This window comes from Falco cherrug, chromosome 6 (assembly GCF_023634085.1).
Source record: "Falco cherrug isolate bFalChe1 chromosome 6, bFalChe1.pri, whole genome shotgun sequence".
In the NCBI taxonomy this organism is placed as follows: Eukaryota; Metazoa; Chordata; class Aves; order Falconiformes; family Falconidae; genus Falco; species Falco cherrug.
The window spans coordinates 43609299-43631730 of NC_073702.1; the positions used below are offsets into that span (position 1 = coordinate 43609299).

The window sequence follows — 22432 nt, forward strand, 5'->3', positions numbered from 1 at the left end:
ACCCATTCTACAGATGGTGCTCACACATTGATCAGCAGTAAGCATACATGTCTTCTAGAGTTTATCTCTCTCCATGTCATTTTCCACCAGACCGTCCAGTTTAGGATGTTTGGAACTTGATATATGACATGTTGAAATCCATAATTCTCTGCTGCAACAGTTCTGCCTATTGGGTCGTAGACCATGATCAGATATAACAAGTTCTAGGACACGTCTGGCAAATACAGATTTAATTCTTCCCTTGAAAAAATTTTATACAAATTTCTCCATGTAGCCTTATGGTAACACAAATAATAATCGAACAGTATAGTTTCTGAAACAAAATTTTTGTTACTATTCCCTTGTGCAATGATAGTCCATTATTTTTGAGAATTCACCTTGAGAGTGTCTCTATCAGTATGTTTCCTGGTGTATGCTATATTTTCAAATATTGTAACTGCAACTGAAAAAGCCCACCTTACTTTGCAGTTACATTTAACCAGTGCCACCTTTGCTGTGGGCAAAAATGTTATGTGACTAGTTTCTGCTGTTGCGAATTTTCCATAAGCGAATACATAAAACTTCTTTCATCTACCCTCTTCCTCCCAGTAATGCACAGGGACATTCTGATTTGCTAAGTGCCTGGTATTCAGCCTATTCTGTAAGCATCCCATCCTTCAGCTATTTTCCAAAGCATCTGAAAATGCCCTGGTCTTTATATTGGTATCAAAATACTTGCAGGTAGGAACTTTATTAACCCTGTAAGGTTTGAAAGTCTCTGTCCAAGCTTGAGTACCATTGCATACTCTTCTTCAAAAATGTTCAACTGCTTGTTGATTGTCAAATTTGTCACAAATTTTCCTACGGATTTTACCATCCCTCCCACTTTGCACACTTCTTTGTCTTTTGATCTTTGAAGTCTGGAATAGCTTGGTGTTGACTGCCTTCTTTGTATCATCTTTAGCCTTTCTTTCAAACATTTTCTGGAGCCTGAAGCTTTACATTTGTTGCATAATTTGGGTCCAATTTCATAGTCCTATCAAATGTACTTTATAGTCTTTGGTGATGTTCTGCTGCTGTTTTCTCACGTCAGAACATCATTAATATACATTTGAATAGATTCAGTTCCTTCAAGTAATATGTAACACTTAGTGAAAATTCTTAGGAGCATATTTTAAGCCAAAGGAAGCCTGTGAAAGTACTACATCCTGTGCAGTGCATTTAAAGTGGCTTGCCTTGAACTTGTCTCTTATTTGGGGAGATTTATAAGAGCAAAACAGATATGAATTGAAATTAGTTAAAGATTAACATGTTTCATTTAATGGAAAAACAAAATTAACAATTTATTTAGTTCTCTTAGATCTAAACAGAAACAGTAATGTAGATTTTATTTCAGTATTATTAGTAGTAGATATTCAGTGGCGTTTTCTAATCATTCTCATCACTTGTTAACTAAATGGTTGAGTTTCTTTTGGAGTTTCTGTCTATTTCTGGCTTACAGATTTCTAAATGAACAGAATCTATGGCCAGTGTACTACCATTATGGACAGCTGGTCCTCTGCATTACCCTTTCTGGGCTCTTTCAGGACATACATCCTCTGCATCTCATGCTGGCTGAAGCATGTTTTACATTAAAAATTGACTTTGGGCCAAAATATTTGTTCCCACTGATTTTAATAATTGAATCAGTTTAATTTTTACTTTCAATTCAGGACCATACAGTCCCTTACTTTAGCTTACTAATATAAGCTCTCAAATCTACTGGGCTTCCCACTATGTGTTTTGGTTTCTGATTCAGTTGTTTGGAGTTGCCTTCATATTCTGATGTTCCAAACTGGCCCACAGATGTTTTCCTGTTATAGAGTCCCTACAAGCACCTTCAAAGTTACTTACCCAGACCATGGGAGCACATGCCAATGTGAAGAGGAGCAGGACTGGAAATGTCACAGGAAAGCCTTGGCACCACACACTTAAGAACAACTCAGACAAAAGCCATACCAGATAAACCAACATGTGTGCCAAAAGACACACTGACAAGACACTGTAAACCAAGCTATAATATATTTGAGTTCCACTGATTTAGCCCTCTGCTACACACACGTCTGCCTAGAAGCTAACCTCATCAGAGCTGGAGATGCCACTGGACGTTCATAGCATTCTGATGTAACCAGTGCCCTGTGCTTGCGTGTCCTACTAACATTTCAGTAGCTACCACACATGGCTGCTGCTTACTTGGGTCTAACATGCCTTGCCAGCCTCACGACAGAGGCCAGAACAGCCAGAGCTACTCTTTTTTTGTTGTCATTTATAAAGAAAGTATGCTGTCCACAGCCGGACAGGCACAAGAGCACAAACGCTTAGCTAGAGGTGTGATAAACAGGAATGGACTTTATTTGGGTAATCCCTTTGCCCAAGGCTATCTTCCCTGCCACTACCCACTGAGCTTCTCTCCCCTTCTCCTCATCTCTGACTTTCACTGCCCGTATGCTGTCGAGAGGCCAGGTACAACCCCACAAAACCCCACAGTTTGCTTCTGTCTCTCTCAGGAAAGAGAAATGGGCTGTGAGTGAGAGGGTCTGGTCTTCCCCTTGAGCACAGCACTATCCTAATGAATGTTTTTCAGCTCTGTGACCAAAGTTCTGAAAAGAAAATATTCGAAGTCAGTTTTTTGAGGCCGTTTAACACTAGAAGAGGGCTGGATTAACAAAACCCAAACATTGGAGACAGTGATCTCCCAGTTCCTATGTGCAGTACCTCTTCAGCCAGGGGTGCCAAACTGCCCAGATATAGAAGTTCAGCCCAGACCTTTTTTCATCTTCCCCTATCTGTTTCCCCATGAATCCAGACCTCTCTGCATGCATGGTAAGAGTTTAATGTACATTTTGAATTGATGGCAATGAGAACCGAGCAGGGTTAAAGTTGTAGCTTTGGCTGGGGCATGTTGTGTGTTGGAGATACACTGCCAGAAGTAACATCCTATAGTTCCTTTTTCCATCTCCCATGCAAGAACAAATCCATTTGAACATAGGGGAGGCACAGCAGCACGTGTGCTGGCACTCATTGAGGCTTGGTGACTTTTCATGCCAAGTCCAAGGCGGGCACTGGAAAAGCTAACAGGAGCACAGCTGAGCTGAGTGGCAAAATCTCTGTGTAGCTGGGGAGCACAGGGGCTGTTCTGAAAGAGATTGCTCCAGTAAATATATAACCAGTTTTCAGATTTTTTTGTTAAGTACAGATGCATAGAAATATATATTCAAACAGATAGAAAAACATATACAGAAATAGCAACACAAAAATCATCATGTCTTTTCAAGGCCGAGGATGTACTTACAAAATTACTTAAAGCTACAACTGTTGTATGCTCAGGATTCCCATCCCCTCAAGTACTAAGCACTATACATATGCCTGAAGATTAATTAGAATATGTATTGGAAGTGCTACTTCTGAGTTGCATTATTCCAAATTAAATACTGAAATTCCAAAGAGAGGTTTTTTTCCTCCTAGGAACTTGCAATATGAATTACAAGAGCAATTATTTCAAAGTGTATATAAGAAATACGTATCAATAAAGTGCTGTGCATAATGAAGAATATGATTCGTTCAGCCTGGCTATTTGAGCATTCTTGTTTTCTGCCAAGTGGAAGGATATGACAGCAAGCCAAACAAGAACAACATGCAAAGAAAGGTAATTACAACACATACAGAAGGAGGTAGCTGATATGTTAGGAGAAACTGGAGAAGCTTATTACAATGACAAAAAATAAATAGCAGGAAGTTAGCAAACTTATTAATAAAGAGAGAAAATAAAATTACTAAACTATCCACTGTTTAAATCTGTCTCAATAGAAATGAAGACAAAGCACACAGGCACCTAAATGTATTGAAGGACATTGCAAATATGACTGCTGATAAAAGAGAAAGAAATCAAATGTAAAAATGAATAGGCAAATAATGTCAAGAATGTAAACTGTTAGGCGGTAAAAAGAAAGATTCAAATTTATGTTTTGCATGCAAATAACTTATAATGTAAAATATACTAAGGGAGATCATTAAGGGGAGTATAAAATTCTGACAAGTCCCTGTAAAGAGGCGGGGGATGAGAAGAATTTTGAGTGTATTCCTATGTAAATGTGAGGTTCAAACTTAACAACAAATTTTTAGCATAAACTTTCCATCATACAGCAGTGAGCAAGTCCCAGTGTTTTGAAGAGTAAAACCAATCACTAATAGTATTTCCACCTCTGTAGAGGAATGAAGCTGGGTTAATTACCATTGATAATATACAGCTGTGGGCTGGCTTCAGGGGCGGCCCGTTGGCCGATGTAGATACGGTGCAGCTGTGGCTGGTTCTGTTAAGTGGTTGAGAGGCAATGAAGAGGGAGCAGCTGAGGGAGAAGTAGGGGGAGGAAGAATTAAGAAAAGAGAGACTGTGTGCTCTGGATGAGGTAAGAGGTGATGAGGAGAAGGCAGCAGAGGGACTGGCATGAGGAGTATGCTGGTATGACGATGGTGAAAGACCTTGTTGCAGTGTGATAGTTTGGATAGTGCTGTGACACACCTTCTTCTATTTTCCTTTGTATTTTTTAGATGTCAGATATCAGGTGTATTCTTGTTTCTTGGTTTTTTTTAAACCAAGAAGAAGAAAATACTTTTTTTTTCTTTTCTACTTGGGAAAATAAATAAGTTTATCCTAGGTATTCTTGGGATGTTGGTAGCTGTTATCTTTCTGTAGTGCTAGGACAGGAGTGGCTGTTTCAGATACATGCTTTAAAGGAGTTGCCATTAAAAAGTTGAATAATTAGGGCTACAGTAGCACACCAGGGAGAAGGTGCTTTCCTGTCTTTCTGGGCTGCAAAACTGATGAACCTGTAGGACCAATCTAAAGCCCTTTGTACTATGAAGACATAAAGCTGAAATGGATTTTGAATGAGTCTATATTGTCAGTGAAGTACAGAACAGCAAGTATATCTTGCATGAATATTTTCTGCTATTTGTGAATAGATTTTCTGGGAAGTTAACTTAAGCAAACTGTGGAATGAAAGAGTGTGGTTTCATCCGAGCCCTAGTGTTGTGTCTGCACTTGGCTTGTTAAGTATTCTTCTCTGTCCTTGGTGGGAGGACCAGAGCAGCTTTTTTTTTGTGTGTGTGATTTGTAGATTATGTTGCATTTCTGTTCAGTTCTAGTTCCTGAAAGCACGTGTCAATATAAGAATCTTCATTTCCATTTAACATAAAATACTTGTTTAACTCATGATTTCAAAGAATGAAATATATAAGCCATGAAGACTCTTAAAAAGTCTCTAAAAATGTTGTATGTTGTAATATTTCTTAATTTGTAAACAAGTCTTGCAATTTTATAGTCTGTGTTCATCAAATATCTACTTGAATAAGCTGTGAAGAGCCAACAATAAGCAATTCAACACCGCAACACTTCTGAGAATGAAGCGTTGTGTCTTTCAGTACTATGCATCAGCGTAGTCACAGAAGTTACTTTTGTACAATAGGTAGCTTTCCAAAACCTCATTTTCTGAGGCAGTAAAAAGGAGTAATTTTTCTTGATTTTGTTTTCGCTTTTAATAAATAAGGAGATGGAAAGTTCTTTGCAAAGCAGCTAGTGACCAGTGTGGACTAATATTGGTTGATTTATGTTGATGGGATGGGGTGTGGTAAAGGTGGTGTCAGAGAGCAGAAAGGAGCAGCAATAACTCTTTCCATTATTGTTGAATTGGCTCCTTGGCTTTAAATGAGCTTACATTTCAATACAAAAATACAGACCTGGTTAATTAGAGCCTGTGATCTCATAAAAAAAAAAGGAACAGATGTATTTTCCTATTGTGCTTCATATTTTTTATTTTCTTTTAAGAGAAAAAAGATATCTATGGAGAAGGCTGTCAAATTAACACCAGTATGTGCTTCTCTAAGGATTTCCTGAATATACCACTTTAAAAGGTTATCTTACTAAATCAATTCCCATCAGACACTTCTCTGTCAAACTTTCCCTGAAAAATAATCCTTGCTATTTCTGGCCATTGATTAGACAAGCACATAACAAAGGCATGCTTCTCCTCTCTTTGGGTATTAGAAAACAAAGTCCTAAGCTGAAATTCATTGATGCCTGTTGATGTTGAGTCCTGAGATAGAGACTTCCCCACCAAGGTAATAAAAACTTAGGTAGCAAATATTAATTTGTTTTAATTCTAAATGCATTGCTTTCCCCCCCTCCTCAAATCCTTTCTTACCTCCTTGTTTTCTTGGCTGGCAGTGTTACATAGCACACAAATATAGTACATATATACATGACTATAATATGACAGAAGGCTGTCTTTTTGGGGAGTGACATGTCAGTTCAATCAACATGACATGGTTAGTTTCCCTTCCATTCTCTGTGCAAAAATATAGTTTCCAAGTCATAATTGAGTTCCTGGTGGAACTGTAATGATGTTGTAGCACTTACATTTTAGGCAGTCCAAGCATCTCATTGACCAATACTGGATCAAGTTCTAATTTTATTAAACAGATATATTTACTTCTCTAAAAAAATATTATTCAGAACACAAACATGCATTTATATTATTTTGGAGTTCATTTGCCTTGTAACACAGTTAAACTTGATGTTAATTCACCAAAAAAAAAATAATAAATATTGTCGTGATCTCATTCTTTGTACTGGGTCAGTCTTCCAGGGAGAGTTCTGTTCTTCCTCTGCCAAAACTTTCCCATTAATACAATGCCAGTCTTTCACACCTAATTCTTTTTAACTGATGTGGCATCCTTCTACTTTGTAGTATTTCAGTAGGGTTTAAAATGTAGTTTCCAGTGTGCAATAGCTGGCTGTGCACATGGAAATACTGTCTCTAGTACAAATAATAGTAGCTGATAAAAAATATCCTTTTCTTTATGTAGTTGGCAAGGAATTTAATGCTTCTCTGTTGTTTAAATCATGGCAATATCTAGAAGCTTTCATCGAATGAAGTCCCAATGAGTTAGACAGTGTGAAAGGGTGGGGGTCATGGAGTGTAGAAAGGAAGAATAACTGGGGAGGTAACAGACAAGCAAATGGTAAAGAGGAAAAGGTGGGGTGACAAGGGGTTGCTTAGCCATAGTGGGAGTCACTATACAGGAGACAGTAAGTGGCCCTATATCACTGCATAGGAGACTTGGCGAGTGTCACAGGATGAAAACTGATCGGCAAATAGGGTACATTTCTCATGTGAATTCCCCTTCAGCTTGTATCTGTGGTTACTACATGTATGATACATAGGTTTCATACCTGCACAGCTTTCCCACCTCCTCCCTCTTTCCCCCAATAACAACTGCAGAGTAAAGTTAACTTCAAAAATTTTACAAATATATGGCTATTTCTAATTAAACAAAAAAAGCATTGTTTCATAAATGTTGTCAAATGGGGCACTGAGTTAAATATTTTTCCTTCCTTACAACTGGAAATAAGATTAATATGTGTTAATTATGAACTATTTATATTTCAGGTAGCATTGGCTGTCCTATAGTAACTTTATACTTTCCTTCTCTTCTTTTCCTTCTTCATTAGTTATAATGTCACTCAAAAATTATGGTATCACCAACGTATTTATATATCTGTGTTTAGGTATTTATACACTCTTCTTACTTAAGAACTCTCAAACTATCTTCACATCCACATTCTTTCCCAACAGTTGTGTGTTCTGCCTGACATGGACTTTCTGAAAAAGTGATGACCCATGATGAAAGTGACCTGTATATTATCCTTGTATTCCTTTCTCTAGCTGACCAATATTTACTAATGCTGAACAATATTTTTTTCTCTGTTGTATCCCTCAGATAAATGTTACCAGACCACAGGTAGAGGATTCAGAATCAATCCCACAGTATTCTCTAAGGATAAGTAATCTGCTTCAAGTAGAATAACTGGTTCCTGAATTCTCAGACTACTATAAGACTGTCCCCTGTGTCCACTCCTTTTGTTTGGGTACATTAAGCCTACCCATGCTTTTGTTCTCAGTGGGGTGGGAAATTGAGAGTTGTAATGCACCAGGAATCATGTAAAGAGAAAGGTAGAAGACTAAACACAGGTAGTCATCCATAGAAGGTAAAAGATAGCCTGGAAAACTCAAATGATTTACCTTTCTAAGACAGCAGGAAGCAGCTGAAAGTGCTGTGCCTGTTTGACTTTTAATCACTTCCCAGATTTCTCCTGAGGTAGTACCAACTGCGCGGTCTTCCTTTACTTGCAGCTTGCAGGCCATAATACACAAAATCTATGGAGTTTTTGATGAGGAGGACAGGGCCACATAAATTTTTCTTCCTGCTTCTCTCCTATCTTTTTGTGAGCAACAGTCCTTGCACCCACACTATTCAAAGACTCAGACCGCTGTTCTTACATTTGTCCCACAACAGTATTTTTATTCAAAAAAAGCCATTTTCCTTTAATTTTTCCACTATTTGGTTTTGTTTGGGTTTTGGGTTTGGTTTAATGTGCATGTGACTTACCTTGAGGTCTGTAGGTTTTGTTGGTATTTCAATGGATGAATACAGTATTTTTGTTTCGAATGTTTCCCCAGAAATAACTGTGTGTTCCAGTTCTCATGAAACTTCCTTTCAGATTTGGTTGATAGAGATATACTAGATTTATTTTCTTTGAGGTTGATTCTTAACCTTTCACATACCATTCAACCATAGAGCAAAATGAAATAACAGTGGGGACTTGTCAACTTCTCCATGGCTTTGAATTTCCTTTTCTTTCTCATCATCAGAAAATGGCAATTGGTCCAGTTTGTTGTCTTGAAGGTCATTCTCTCTTTTGTCTGCACACGTATTGCATGTTTGTGGTGACTATAGCAACTGTAGTTGTGGAATAGAAACATTAAGCAAGCAGTATTTCCTGTCTCTATTTAAAAGATTTTTAAAATCACTCAAAAAAAAAAAAAAAAAGCTGAAAACAGAAGGAATGCTTATGCTGTGGTATCAGTCAGCTCTTTGATTAATGCCATCAGATGTTCTGCCCAGTGACCTGAACTCTTCACTGAACCTGGCCACGATGTCTGGGTCTCCCTGGCTCGCCTGGCTCAGGCACAGTGGGACTGAGCCCTGGCTGGGGAGGCTCTAACCTGCCCTGCGCTGGGCTCCCGCTTGGCTCCTGGCTCCCCAGCCCTCAGGGGGCAGCTGGCCCGTGTGGTACCCTGACAGCAGGCCTTAGCTGATGCTATTTGACTTTTACTTTTCCGCCTTTCCTTGCCCATAAACGCAGCAGTTCTATTCAAGGGAAGTTTCTGCACAGTGCCTTTCATACATTCTTTGCATATCTCCTGCTACCACATGAAGCAAAGTGACAATTGTCTATTTTATGTGAATACATACTTATTGCTCTTTTTCTGGCTGGATTCATGAATGGAAAAGGAAAATACTTCTCTGTCACTGTGTCATGTAAGAAAAAAGACAGCTTACACACTCTTTCACAATTGTGCCCTTGTGCAAAAGCCGGAAAAAATCAGGTTTTATTTCTAAAAAGCTTACTTCTGTTTCCATTAGTAAGTTGTGACATCACAACTAATTAATAAATATGATCCTAGGAACACTTTGATTGTTCTGGGGTCAATAGATCTATAAAATATAGAAGAATTTTTGGCTTCCTAAAGAAAAGTGTAAAGCTCTAGTTATAGTTTCATATTTGTTGACTCCCTAGTTACATGACTTGTACTTCCTCTAATGACCTGAAGACAATGACAGGAATGAGCCAAATTGCTTGAAGGGAGATTGCACAGACCATGTAGCTTACTGATCTATAAGATCTTTAGGGAACTCTTCCAACCTAAGTTATTCCATAACTGCACAAATAAAGGTTAAAAGCATAGCATCTACACCAGAAGCAAAGCCTCCATCCTTTCTTGGGAAAGATGAGTATTAAGAGGAATTTCCATCAGGAAAATACCCGATATCAGAAAAGTTATTCATACCTATTGTCTGGAAGAAGTGTACCAATTCAAGTAAAACTTGGGATCCAGAAGAAAATCAGCTGCCTCCTCAATCTCCAGTACAGAATTAACAAAGAATAGTTCTTTGTTTCATCCATTTTGAAATGAATCTGATTATATTGTGCATTCATTTGATAATTTAGTAATTTAGACGCTTTGAAGAGTGGAGGCCTTTCATTTCAGGCCCACATTTACTTAGTTACAGGTTGGATTGACTATAGTAAAAGTATATGGCATTATTTTACTTCTGCAACTTTAAGTCTGTTTCAAGTACCTATAAAATACAAGTAGTCTGAGCAAGATTTTGGCAAATCACTCTGCTCTTTTTCTAAATGTACATCTGTTCACTTCACAAGTTTTATTAATGTTTATAACAGATTAGTGAGTTTTATCCTTTTTTATAATATCTTAAATATACCTTTCTGATTAACATAACTTATAAGAAAACCTATTGCTTTGGAAAATCTCCACTTATCCAAGTGTTTGGGAGAACAATATAAGTCTGCATATTAATCACATTTTTAATAGAAGAAAAAGATTCAATAGGTAATTTTTCTAATTCCTAGGTAGTCAGGCTGGTAGGCAGGTATCACTGCACACAAACTAAATTTATGTATGCGTCTTGCTATGTCTATTCTATGCCCTAGATGCCACAAAAAGGGGTCACTATAGGATGCAGTGTAATCCCATTCAGCTGCTGCATGCTAGCAGGAGCCTGTGTGCACCTTTTCTTTGCATTAGTATCTGGCATCCTCAGTGATGCCAGCATGATACCTAGGAGTAGTAACACTTGAACAATCTGAATGATAAACTTACAATTTAGTCTTTAATAAGTAGCATTCAGACAAGATGGTGCACTTCAGTGGTTCATCTGACCAATAGTTTCCAGTTATATTCTGGACATATTTTGATTTAATATGGGTTGGATATCAGACAACTAAATGCCTAAAAGGCTGCTACTGTCCTATTTTAGTTCTGCTTGATAAGGCAGATGCTCTTAAGGCGTAGAGGTTAGCTGACCGATGTTGAACTGGGTTTGGTTTAGACAGGCAGATAATTGTACTTAGAATTCTTTTTTCACGTAGCTACACAGATAGAAAATAACACTTATGACGTTAAGACAGCTATAAATGCAGAAGATTAAATAATACTTTTATGTATTTTTCAAATGTTCTGTAACAGTTGCTTTGGGTCAAGTATCATAGTATTACCTGGACATAGTGGATTATTAAAAAAATATTCAAGGCATTACACCCATTTTAAAGTTCAGCAACTGTTTGTGAAAAGATGGCTTGATTTCGAGGTGAATTCATTTTTCAAATTATTCATTGGTTTCTTGGTTTGCAAGTGGTTCATAAGCTATTCATTGTAGACACAATGCAAGGTTGTGTTAGTAGGTTGCTGAAGTCTAATGATTTTACTTTATTCAGTCTATGAAAACCTTCAAGTATTACTTGATTCTCTCACTGGAAAGGTTTAGGTGCTTAGGTGACTCACTAGTATAGTATGAATTGGATATTTTCCATACCAATATATAATTTCAAATGAAGAATTTATAGATATTTGGGTGGAAATTCTTATTCATAAACATTCAAGTAATCTGAATGTTCAAGTATCCACAGAAAGTGAAAAAGAATGGCAGATATGGCCAAATTTAAAATAGCTTTGGTAGAAATGGAAACAGCTGTTTATGGAAATATTATTCTAATATATATTAGCTTTGATAGCATCACAAGTTTTGAGATTTTATTGTAGGTTTAATCATATTTGACCTTTTGTTTTTAATTTTATTCCATCTGATGTTTTGAGGCCCATGTTACTATGCTTTGGAATGGAATGGATAGCAGGCTCTTATTTATGACTATCAGCTCCTCTGCAGACACGGTTTCATTGAGGGGCTATCAAAGCAATAAGCAGTTCCTGCATAAAGGTGTGTGTAAACCTTCAGTTTTCAAGCACCAGTGTAGAAATAGCATTCCACAAGCCCTGTACAGGTATGGAAATGGGATATATGCACACGAGTAATAGCAAACTGATGCAAGATGTACGACATCTGCTTTAGCTCTGTATGTTTGAAATTTGACTTCCATTGAAAAAAGGCCTATAAACTGTGTATATTGTTTTTAAGCATTATCATATGAAATGGTTACAGTAAGGGATGGCTTGAAGGAGTCACATAAGGCTATAAATGACTGAAGGAAAATTCTGGACTATCCTACAGAAGTCAACATCTTGAAGAAATCTAAAGGTTGGACTTCAAGGTATTTTTGAGCTCAGCACAGTTTGTGTGAAAATGGAGACAGGAATGTGATTCTAAGATGTTTATGTTCCTCAGTATCACAACAAACAAAGCAAGGAGAGAAGAAAGGAAATGTGCTTCTCCTTTTTCTGTCTGTGGTTAAGGAAGACATCTCTGAACTAATCCTTTAGGAAGTGCAACAAATTCACATGCAAACATCCAGCAACTCTGCTGAAGTGACATGGAGCAGAGAGGGCCATGTGTTAACCTGTTCTCTTTCCTGTAAGCACACCTGTACCCTTCCATGTAATTCCATCCTGTTTTCCCTCCATATGCTATCTCACTTGCCAGTCCTTCAGATCTGGCCCAGAGGCTGAAGTAGTTTGCAGCTGGCTGGAGCGGAGGTGGGAAGCACTCTATTCTTCTTTATGCTTTTGCATGGTTGCACAGAAAAGACCTCAGTCTCCAGCACTTTCAGGCAAAATGGAAGTCTTAACAAAATTGTGTCTTTCTAACTATCCCCCCTGAAAAGGGACTACAGTTGAGTTCTCCATATCAGGAACTACCTCTTAATATCCATATTCATTCTTCAACCAAGTGTTGCACATAATTTGTAGCACAGCAGCAGCAAGGGGAAAAAAAAGTCCCCAGGAACTTGTACAGAGTAGCAAAGGTAAAGTTCTCGATTTTCAGATTTGGGTGTATTAATAAGATATTAAAAATCTTGGATTTGGCTGCACATATTGGAGCCTAGGAGCACCTTATATGAAGCACAGTGCTAAGTGAAAGGCTTCGTACTTGTGTGTTTAAAATTGGATACTCTCCATACACATGTGCTTTCCTTTGGAAAAAAATGCGCTTTCACAATGCCTTGCATGAATTTCAAGTATGCAGAGCAAGGATTCAATCTGCTTGTCAGTCTGGGGTGAAAGCATGTGTACACCTTTTGAAAAATCAGTTATTGCCTTAGAGAATATATGTCTGGTTGCTGATTTTCCAAGATATGCACCATTGTGCACCCTTGAGAATGGTAAAACCTTTCCTGCATAAAAGCAGCAACTACATTTACAAAAAGCTGCACATGCCAAACATGTCAAGAATCTTCACAGTAAACACTCCCAAAGATAATGCCTGCATGATAGGCAGTTAAATTACATTATGTAAATTACATGCAAATGTATGCACCGCACACAATAATTAAAACCTTCCTAAATACATATTTGCAAAATACAATCCATCATGGTCCATGAGGTTATAATCTACATTTTTTAAATGAATGGTGCAAAAACTCTGAAACTGACACAAAAGTGAATGATAATAATTTGAAACATAATGACCTATCATTTATCAACTTACATTCTTTACAGTGTCACTCATTCAAAAAAAGCCAGTGATTCACTAAATAAAAATTGGAAGCTTTTATCAGCAGCTTCTGCTTGTGTAAATTATAAGTACTAATGGGCTACTGTCACTGCTCACCTTTGGTAATCATGGATGGGAAGTGAAAAATTGTGTATGCAATGTTACGAAACAGAACCTGGCAAGAACAGAAGATTTACTAAGAAATATGAAAAAGTGCTTGCAGAAAGCAGCCTTGGGAATTATTTTTAAACTTCATCTTTCAATTTCTCTCTGAATAGCACCTCCTGTAGGACACTGGAGCTCAAAGCATGATGGATACATGTAGCAGTCTCAAAGGGAGCAGGGTTAATTGATAAATCATACTGGTCTTTTCCTGAGTCACACTGGTGATCTTGAGATGTCCAGCCCCATCCCCGATTAGGTTTGACATGCTTTTCAATCTATAGTCCATGGTAGGTTTGTGATCCACAGTGGCATAGTAGCACTCTGTGAGTTATAAGTCTGAAATCAGTAACTGCACAGCCTGGTACTAAATGCTCCTCTTGTACCTTCTTTTGTCTGTGTGCATGAGACTGTCAAGGCAGCAATATTCACTCTCGCTTTTACTTCCCGTTGCCCTCCCAGGAGAAGCTTCAGTGGTTTTCTTTTCCTGCTTCCAGTGTGCAAGGCTGATATTCCCATGATGCTTTCAGTGGATTTGAGTCGGGACCGACCTATGAAGGTCAACAACTAGGAGAAATCTAAAGGCTGGAATTCAAGGTACATTTGAGCCCAGCACAGGCTGTGGGGAAAGGGAAAAAGTACAAACCCCACAGTACCTTGTATTACCTGCTGCAGCTTGGGAAGGTGATGACTCCCACCTTCATCTATGCCTGCAGGAGCAAAACTACTGGCCTATATTACCTTTGTTTTGTTTTGGTGTTTGTTTTTTTTTAATTTCATCTGATAAAATTTAGTGCACTTGATTCTTCCGGTTTTAAGGAGGCCGGTCAGTGCTCAGCAAGCCTCAGGTTATAGCATGGCGTTCAGCCTGGTCTTGCCAGCAGTGAGATACAGGCTTACCTGTAGCCATAGGACTAATCTAAGATTGCTAGGACTTGTCAGATGTGTAAAAGTAAAACTATGCTTTTTAAGAATTCATGGCTTGGCAATGAGGAAAGCTCTCTCACCTTCCAATATAAGTTTGTAGTACTGGTGAATCAGCTGAACGAGTTAGTGTAAAAAAGGCCTTTTGTCTCCCACATTTGAAATAATGCTCATTAACAATATGGATCAGCACCTTTCAGCTGACATTGGTGACTACTGGGGTTGACTGATAATGCATAAGCCTAAGGAGGTCACTTTGCTAGTTGCTGACTTGAGAGTATTGGACAGTCTCAATTTTCTTTACGTGGCACCTTTTGTTTTAGGAGTGTATTGCACAGACACTGAATATCTTTGGTAGAGTTCCTTATTGCCAGAGAATAGGTCCATCCTCCTTCACAATAAGATAATTGTGTTTTCTTTTCAATATATCAGGCTGGCAAAATAAAAACTTTTTAAAAAGTCTACTCCCAGAGGAGGGCAACTGAGCTGCCAGCCACAGTTCTGCCTGCAAATTACTCCAGGACTGATTCTGCCACCTGTGCTCATACCAAATAGGAACACTGACAGTTTTGATGGAACTGCCTATGAAATTATTTCACACTGGTACTTTCCAGGTTGACCCTATGTTGAGCTCTGAGTTTCTGTCAATTCTGCCAGAAGAGCGGGCAGGAGGCCTTCACAATTGCACAACTTCTGCACTCAGGCAGGAGAATCTGTGCTGGATTTTCCAGCGTCAGAGAAGACTTTTATAAAAAGAGAAAACGGAATTTTCAGGCTTCCAGGTCTGACCAGCTCTTGAAATCCGGAACATTGACATTTATCAGAAACAAATAACTTATTTAAACTCTGCTTATCACTACCTGGGGTTTGTAGCATTTTGAAATGCCTCTAAATAAGCAGTGTCTGACCACCACACAGAAAGATGGTTTTGCAAAAAGCAATTTCCAAGTAAAATGTCCAGCCTTTTATTTATATAACCCCCCATATAACTCTCCTGAAAAATAAAGACACTGACATATAACAAAATGGCATGACTCGTCACTGAATGTTGAATTCTTTGAGTGGTTCTGTCCTCGTATTTAAATCTATTAAAGTTTAACATAACAGCAGGCTAGCTGGCAGCCTTGGGAGCAATGGTAAGAAGGCATTCAGAAACATGCTTTGCAGGGATGTATATTGATGTGTCAAGGAAAGTACATTGATGGGCTTTACTTTTGTGGAAAAGAGAGAAAGGCAAGAATATAGATACTGATCCTTTTGTGTGACAGTTATGGTTACCTGGTGCCCTGCTACCCTGCCTGAGAGAGATATCTGCAGGGAACCTCTGTGAAGGATGAAAGTTTGAAACTAATGTTCCCAATTTACATAGGTATAGTGACATGTAACATTGTTTTCAAAGTGGATAAAAGTATCCACTAGGGCAGAAACAAAACCTGTAAAAAATAAATAAATAATTAATATATTTATTTGGTTTTATAATGATAATAATATCTGATGTAGGCAAAAGTATTATTGCAAAAAATAATTCATTTAGCATTTATAAAGGGCTTTTTGCTCTTAATTTCTTTTATATAGTTTATGACTTGGCCAATACAGCAGAAAAAAATCTTATCATGAATGCAAACTTCTTAAGAAAACATTACTTCAGCTAATGCAGAGGGAGTTGACAAAGCTGCCAATGAAGCAGCCCTCCAGACAGAGGAGTCCAAGTCAGATGCCCTCCACAGCTTTGGTCAGTCAGGTCAAACATTGTAAGGGTACAGGGATCAAATTGCCAGTCAGTGTTCACGACAGACAAATGTGTTTCATTTTCTTTACCTTTGCAAGGATGCTACCTCCCACCACAATAATCACAGGGCAGGTAGTCCTCATAAAAAAAAATATCATGTTTACTTTTTGCATGTTTGCCTATGTGGAAAAAGCATCTGAAAAAGTAATTCTGAGTGCTGTTCTGGGAGGCAGAGCAGAGCTGCTGCAGCATAGTTTGAGTTAAGTCCTGAGGAGATGAAAATAGAAAGCCTGATTGCTGGTTGTCTCATCAGCCCTTGTGAAAAGCAGCTGACAGTGTTCATGTTTGGAAGAGGAGAGGAAATTGGAAATCCATTACATTTCTCCTGGTGTTTCAATCACAAGAATATATATGACTGTAGTTCACAAAATATAGGGAGGCTAAAATGCTTAAGCCACAATTCGGAGACATCCATTATCACAAATTAACAGAATAGTAAACTGGATAAAACAAAAATAGCTTTGATTCTTCAGATTTGGCCTGTGATAATGGGAAATAGGACTTCTGAAGCTAGATTGGGTAGCTCTGGGCTTTTTACCTTTCTGTCTGATTTTGTTTGTGATTGAATGCTGAAACTGGGATTTGGCATCATGAATGTCAGCTGCCAGACTGGCACTTGGACTGAGAGTAGCTTGCAGGATATCAGTGACCATTCTGGTTGTTATAAACACTCACTATGAAACCGTAACAAAAGCAGTTCTTTCTCTCCTAAGAGCAGACAGAGTGGTTTCTGGTTTGACTCCTACACGCTTGTCCCTCCCTCACTGTGACTTCACACTTTCAACCCCCTCACAGAGCTTCAGACCAACTGTTGCACGAGATACCTGGCACGTTTCAAGGCCAGACTGTCACACGAAACACTCGTGGGCACTCATCAGGGAAGGCAGTTTGGGTGATGGATATTGGGTCACCTCCTGAAATCTGCAGTAAAGACACAGAAAGATGGTTTCCCAAAAAGTGCTATGTATGGTGCTACTTGCTATTCAGCAGGATAAAAGAAGGAAAGTAGGTGGAAAGCACTCAATTCTGACAACAAAAGAATAGTATGCACTGCCTGTTTTTAAATGAGACTTCATTTTGCCATTGAATCAGCTATTGGTCTTGTGATTCTGCCACTGACATGCATACTGTCATCTGGACTTCAGTATCGTGCTGTTGCCCAGCATTACAAATGTCAATTTTTTTTGACAGTGTCTTCTGGAACGCTATCCATTTATTTATATGGCACTAAGGATGCACAGTTCCCAGTGAATCCTTTTCCTCCTCTCACCTCCCCCCCCTTTTTTAATATATAAATAACAAAAAGCAATATAGGCAGAAATTATAACAGTATCTTAGTCTCTGATAGTCCTCCCATGGCTGCTGGTAGGGCTGCACGGCCCCCTTAGGATACCTTTTAGCACAGCCAGCCTGCAGCTTCCAGGATGGCAGATGTCCCCTAAGAGACCAGAGGACTCCTTTTTGCTTCCTTGACATTGCTGAAAGTAGACCAAGGCTCCCATATGAACTTCCACACATACAAACTTTTTCCTCTGATTCTGGTGCCTTTTTTTCACGATTTGCTGCACACAAAACTTACCAGGTAGATTTAACAATTTGAGGAAGCTTAGAAGAGAACAAAAAACATTTGGGGCCAAAAAGAGACAAAGAAACATTAGGTGACAACCTGTGTTCCAATTTAGGGGAACTTTTCCATCAGCTGCCCTCAAAGAACTTGAAATACACTTTCTCTTGCCTTTGCAGAATTGCTCTGCTTTGCCTTCAGAGTGAATGTGGCAAATTTCCAAGCCAGAGTTACAGGGAAGGGGAAATAAATCACTCTAATGTTTGGCTGGTAGGAATCCAAGCAGCAGAGAAACTACCTCCTTTCTAGAAAGTCTTGTAAAAAATGGCCCAATTTACTTAGTCTTTTTGACTCACTAATGTTTCTGCTTGAGTCTACAGTTTGCAAGCCATAAACATTGTGACAAATACTGAAGTAATCATGCAATTAAGACCCAATTACTTATGCTATAAGAATAACCTCTTGCTTGTTTTTCCCCCACATAAGAAGAAATAAATATTATGTCTTTTTTTCCACTCTGGTGATAGTTTGTGGCTTGAATTCTGTGAAATCTAGAAAGTTTGCTTTTGTGGTTTTACCTTTGTAGGGTTATTTAGACCGTGGTCTGTTGTGTGAGGTAGTCAGGGGTGCGTAGTACATGGTACTTTTTACTCGCTGGCCTCAGCATATGGACAAGTGAGGAGCAGGGGGATGCAGAGAGGATGAGCTGTGCCTTCTTGCCCTCTGCAAAACTCAAGGCAGTCCAGTGGGGCAGGGAGCAGGATGGACAAATCGAGGCTTTTGAACTCTGTGCACTCCTGTGGCAATTCAAGTGCAGCTGTCAGGCCAAGGCTGTGCCACACAGTTATCATTGAGCTATATTGGTACAAGGGCAGCAGCTGGGTAACCTGCACCACTGGCTGTGGGAAGAAGTGACCCAGCAGATGCTGCCAGGTTCAGCCTGGCAGAGACAGTCACTTTGGGATAGTACATCATGCCCACCCTTGTTCCGCAGCAGGTATCTTCAGCCATCACTGCCTCCCTCTCGTGACCTACTCCCTGCACCTCCCCTTGCTCTCCACTCTTATACCACGTATGAGATGCAACATGCATACACGTGTATCGCATGCTGATTGGCTATATGAAGATATTGGTCAGTGGGTTGTAAGCTCAGAAAACTTGGGCAGTTCTACAGCAAGGTCTTGGCAAAGGGGGAAACAAAGAAGAAATCCTGGCTCAGAGGTGTCATGTAGTGCTGTGTTAAAGTATAGCTTTGTGAGTCCCCAGGCACAGGCTGAAAGGAATCTGTTGATCAGTCACTCAGTGGGCTGCCAGATGACCCATGTCTTAAATAGCTTCCTGTAACAGAGGCTTGGGTTGTGTGTCCCATATAGAAAGCATTCAGTATCTGGGCTTTCTTGTATTTTCACGGAGACCTGCCATTTTTTCCCAGGTGCCTACAGCACAGATGCAGCAGCTAATGTGAGAGAACCATGCAGCTGCTTAGTGTGATGGCTGAGGACCAAAGACTCACACATGCCCAATGCACAGTCACTTTGCACCTGTTTGACTAGGACTGTGACAGAGTTTGCTTCTTCAAATCTTGTCAATTTTCGATTGTGGAGTCCCAGGCACATCTATGCTGAGTGTCTCATAAATGCCCTCAGCTGGTATGGTCTGCACTCCGATGCTCTTCTCAAGGCTGTGTGTAAGAGACTCCTAACAAGGACCTGCTTCCAGTCTGTCTGGAGTTCAGGATGTCTGGAGTTCACTCTTTTGGGCGAACCAGAGACTTCTCTTTTCATGGTTAGCTGCATTTTTCCTCTTGAGCTTTTTGCCACTGAAAGTGCTTCATCTGTCTGCTTTTCACAGCAGCAGTGCCACTGATCTGATTCTGAGTGGATAGAGCTAGATCTGAGGTGCCAGAATAATCTGTTTCTCTCATGACATGCCCAGCATCTTAAAATTAAGCAATGGCCAATGTATATTTGCACTTAAATTAGACTGTAATAGCCCTGTTCTTTGGGGACCCTAATAAGAACTGGAGAATGACACTAAATCAATGGACTTCTTGTTAAAAGAACTAAACCAAAACTCAGATGCTAAGCTCAATGGACTTTGTTCAAACCTGTAAAAATAGACTTTACATGAAATAACGTTGTCGAGAAAGAGTTTTATCTTCAGGTTTTTGAAAGTATCTTTTACATGAATAAACAGAGAAGTAAAATAGAAAGCCATTGTTTGTTAAAAAAAAAAAAAGAAGAGAGGAAAAAAAGCATGTTATCACAAATCCCATGCAGTGCAAGAATAGCATGTGGTTTTCTTTTTAGTTTGGCCAACCTTATCAAGTATTCTTATTCTATTCTCTTCCAACACAATGCATTTCTCACTTTATGTTTTATTTGAATTACTCTTCTAGCTATAAGATCTGTGCATGCTGAGATCTCTTCTGCAAAACACCCAGGATTCTGGCTCAGTTTCCTTTCCATCGATATTAATCCTTTCAGTTTCCACCCCTTACAGGACAGCCTAAATAAGGCAGAATCTCTTCAGTAATAAAGACATCACACCGGAAGCTATGCCCAAAACCACCTTCCAGAGGGACAAGTATAAATCCTCATCATTCCCGATGGGTTAATGGGGACTCTGCATGAAATCAGTCAGACTGCTCATTACAAGTCTCCATCACTGTGCTTTCTTCTTTCCCTCTCTGCCTGAATTTTAGACTTACTTTTAGATTCCCCCTTAATCACTTGTTTCTGAGGGTGCTGGCCTGCTTTTAGCTGGTTGCTTTATCAAAACAAGCTTTCTGTCTTTGTGTAATAAGCGGGTTTTTCCCTCTTTTCAGTGACGGCTGGGCAGACAGAGATGAAGTTATTGAAGGTTACGAACCTGAAGCAAATGGAGGCATCACTATCAAACTGCAGTCTCCAGAGGTCTTGGCATTTGATGACTACTATCTGAAGCTACGTCTGGACACCAACACCCGCAACCCCTGGTTTCCTGAGTTCTGGCAGCACAGATTTCAATGTCGCATCCCGGGGCACCCACTAGAAAATCCCAACTTCCAGAAGAACTGCACTGGTAATTTGTCAGCTATTTTCCTGTGCTCTGGCAAAAAAATGTCTTTGGGTTTCTTTTTTTGTTGTTGTTTGTTTGGTTTGTTGTGGTTTTTTTAATGTATAAATCACCAGTGAAACATGCCAACCCCAAATTGTATGTATATAAGTCTCAGCTCTGGTGGGAATATGTCTGGCACTGGTTGCACAGCCTCCTTTCAATTTAGATCTGCTCTGTTACAGAGTGATTTGTTCCTTTTCATGTTTTATGGCTATGCTGAGGCTGCCAAAAGTGTCCAAGTTTGTAATATAGTTTGTAAAAAATAAGCAACCATTAAGTTTTAACAAAACCAGGAACAGATTTAAACTTCTTTCCTCAAAGTCAATTTTTTTCTGATAAGCTGAATAATAATCAGGAAATTCATAGAAAATATTACGGCAGAAAATAAATTCTAAGGAAAATTGATGAGTCTTAAAATTGGCCAGTCATCTGTTTCGCCCTTACTTTTCTTCACCCATTAAAACATTTACAGTTTGTTTTCACTATGGAGCACTTATAAAAAAAACACACTGTCCTACAAATAGAAGTAAAGCTCACCTCATAGCAAGAAAAGTGTATCTCTGCATAGATGAGTTTTTTCTTCCATGGCAGAATCTAAGAAAATAATTTAAATATTTCACTATGATTAAATTTATTAGGAACTTGAGTGAGAGAGGTGATCACTTTTCTGGAAATACTTGCTGAATAATTTTTTAAATATTTTGTTTGTAGTTAGTAAATTTTTGATTTCTAGTCAAAAAATGTGTACTCTGATAGTAAGGAAGTTAGTCCGTTAGCAACAAAACTGATGAAGCTCGACTTCCCCTGGATTTCTGTCCTATTCTTTACCTGTGCACCGCCTCGATCCTGTAGCAGTAATCTCAGTTGGTCTTCATGTGCTCCCTGAGCTGAATTCCTATAGTGTTTCTGGTTCTTCCCTTCTCCATCAGTAACACTTCCGAACAACAGCTTCCACATTACCTTTTGTTTCCCCCAGGTTCTCTTACTAACAGCTGAGACATATCATCAAATACTGTCATTGACTCAAAATTGGCCTGATGTACTGACTGGTAGCCAGGCTGGACCATCTGGGTACTGATGGGCTAATGGCAAGCCAGACGGGCTAAATAAATGTTGAGGTTATACTGATATTTTTTCCTCAAAGGAGTCATTAACTATGGACTCTACCAAAATCTTGATTTATGGTATATATATTTAATTGGTTTTGAGACTGCTTCAACTCAGGCAAAGGAGTTAATATAAACCCACATGGGCAGAAATTACTAAGGAGAAGGTGAATGACTGATGCACAGTGCAAGTGCATAGCCTTGTTTCTTAAGAAGCTTAAGATTGCAATTTTTTTGTTC

The 22432-nt window shown here is 39.0% G+C and overlaps 1 protein-coding gene across 2 annotated transcripts in view; it reads left to right on the forward strand.

The window, feature by feature from the left end:
• The window catches only part of GRM1 (glutamate metabotropic receptor 1), a 197681-nt gene that overhangs the window by 102636 nt on the left and 72613 nt on the right, over nucleotides 1–22432 (forward strand). For both annotated transcript variants that reach the window (XM_055714871.1, XM_055714872.1), the window contains exon 3: nucleotides 20815–21050. In XM_055714871.1, the coding sequence (XP_055570846.1) occupies nucleotides 20815–21050 (236 nt within the window). The remainder of the gene's footprint in view (nucleotides 1–20814; nucleotides 21051–22432) is intronic.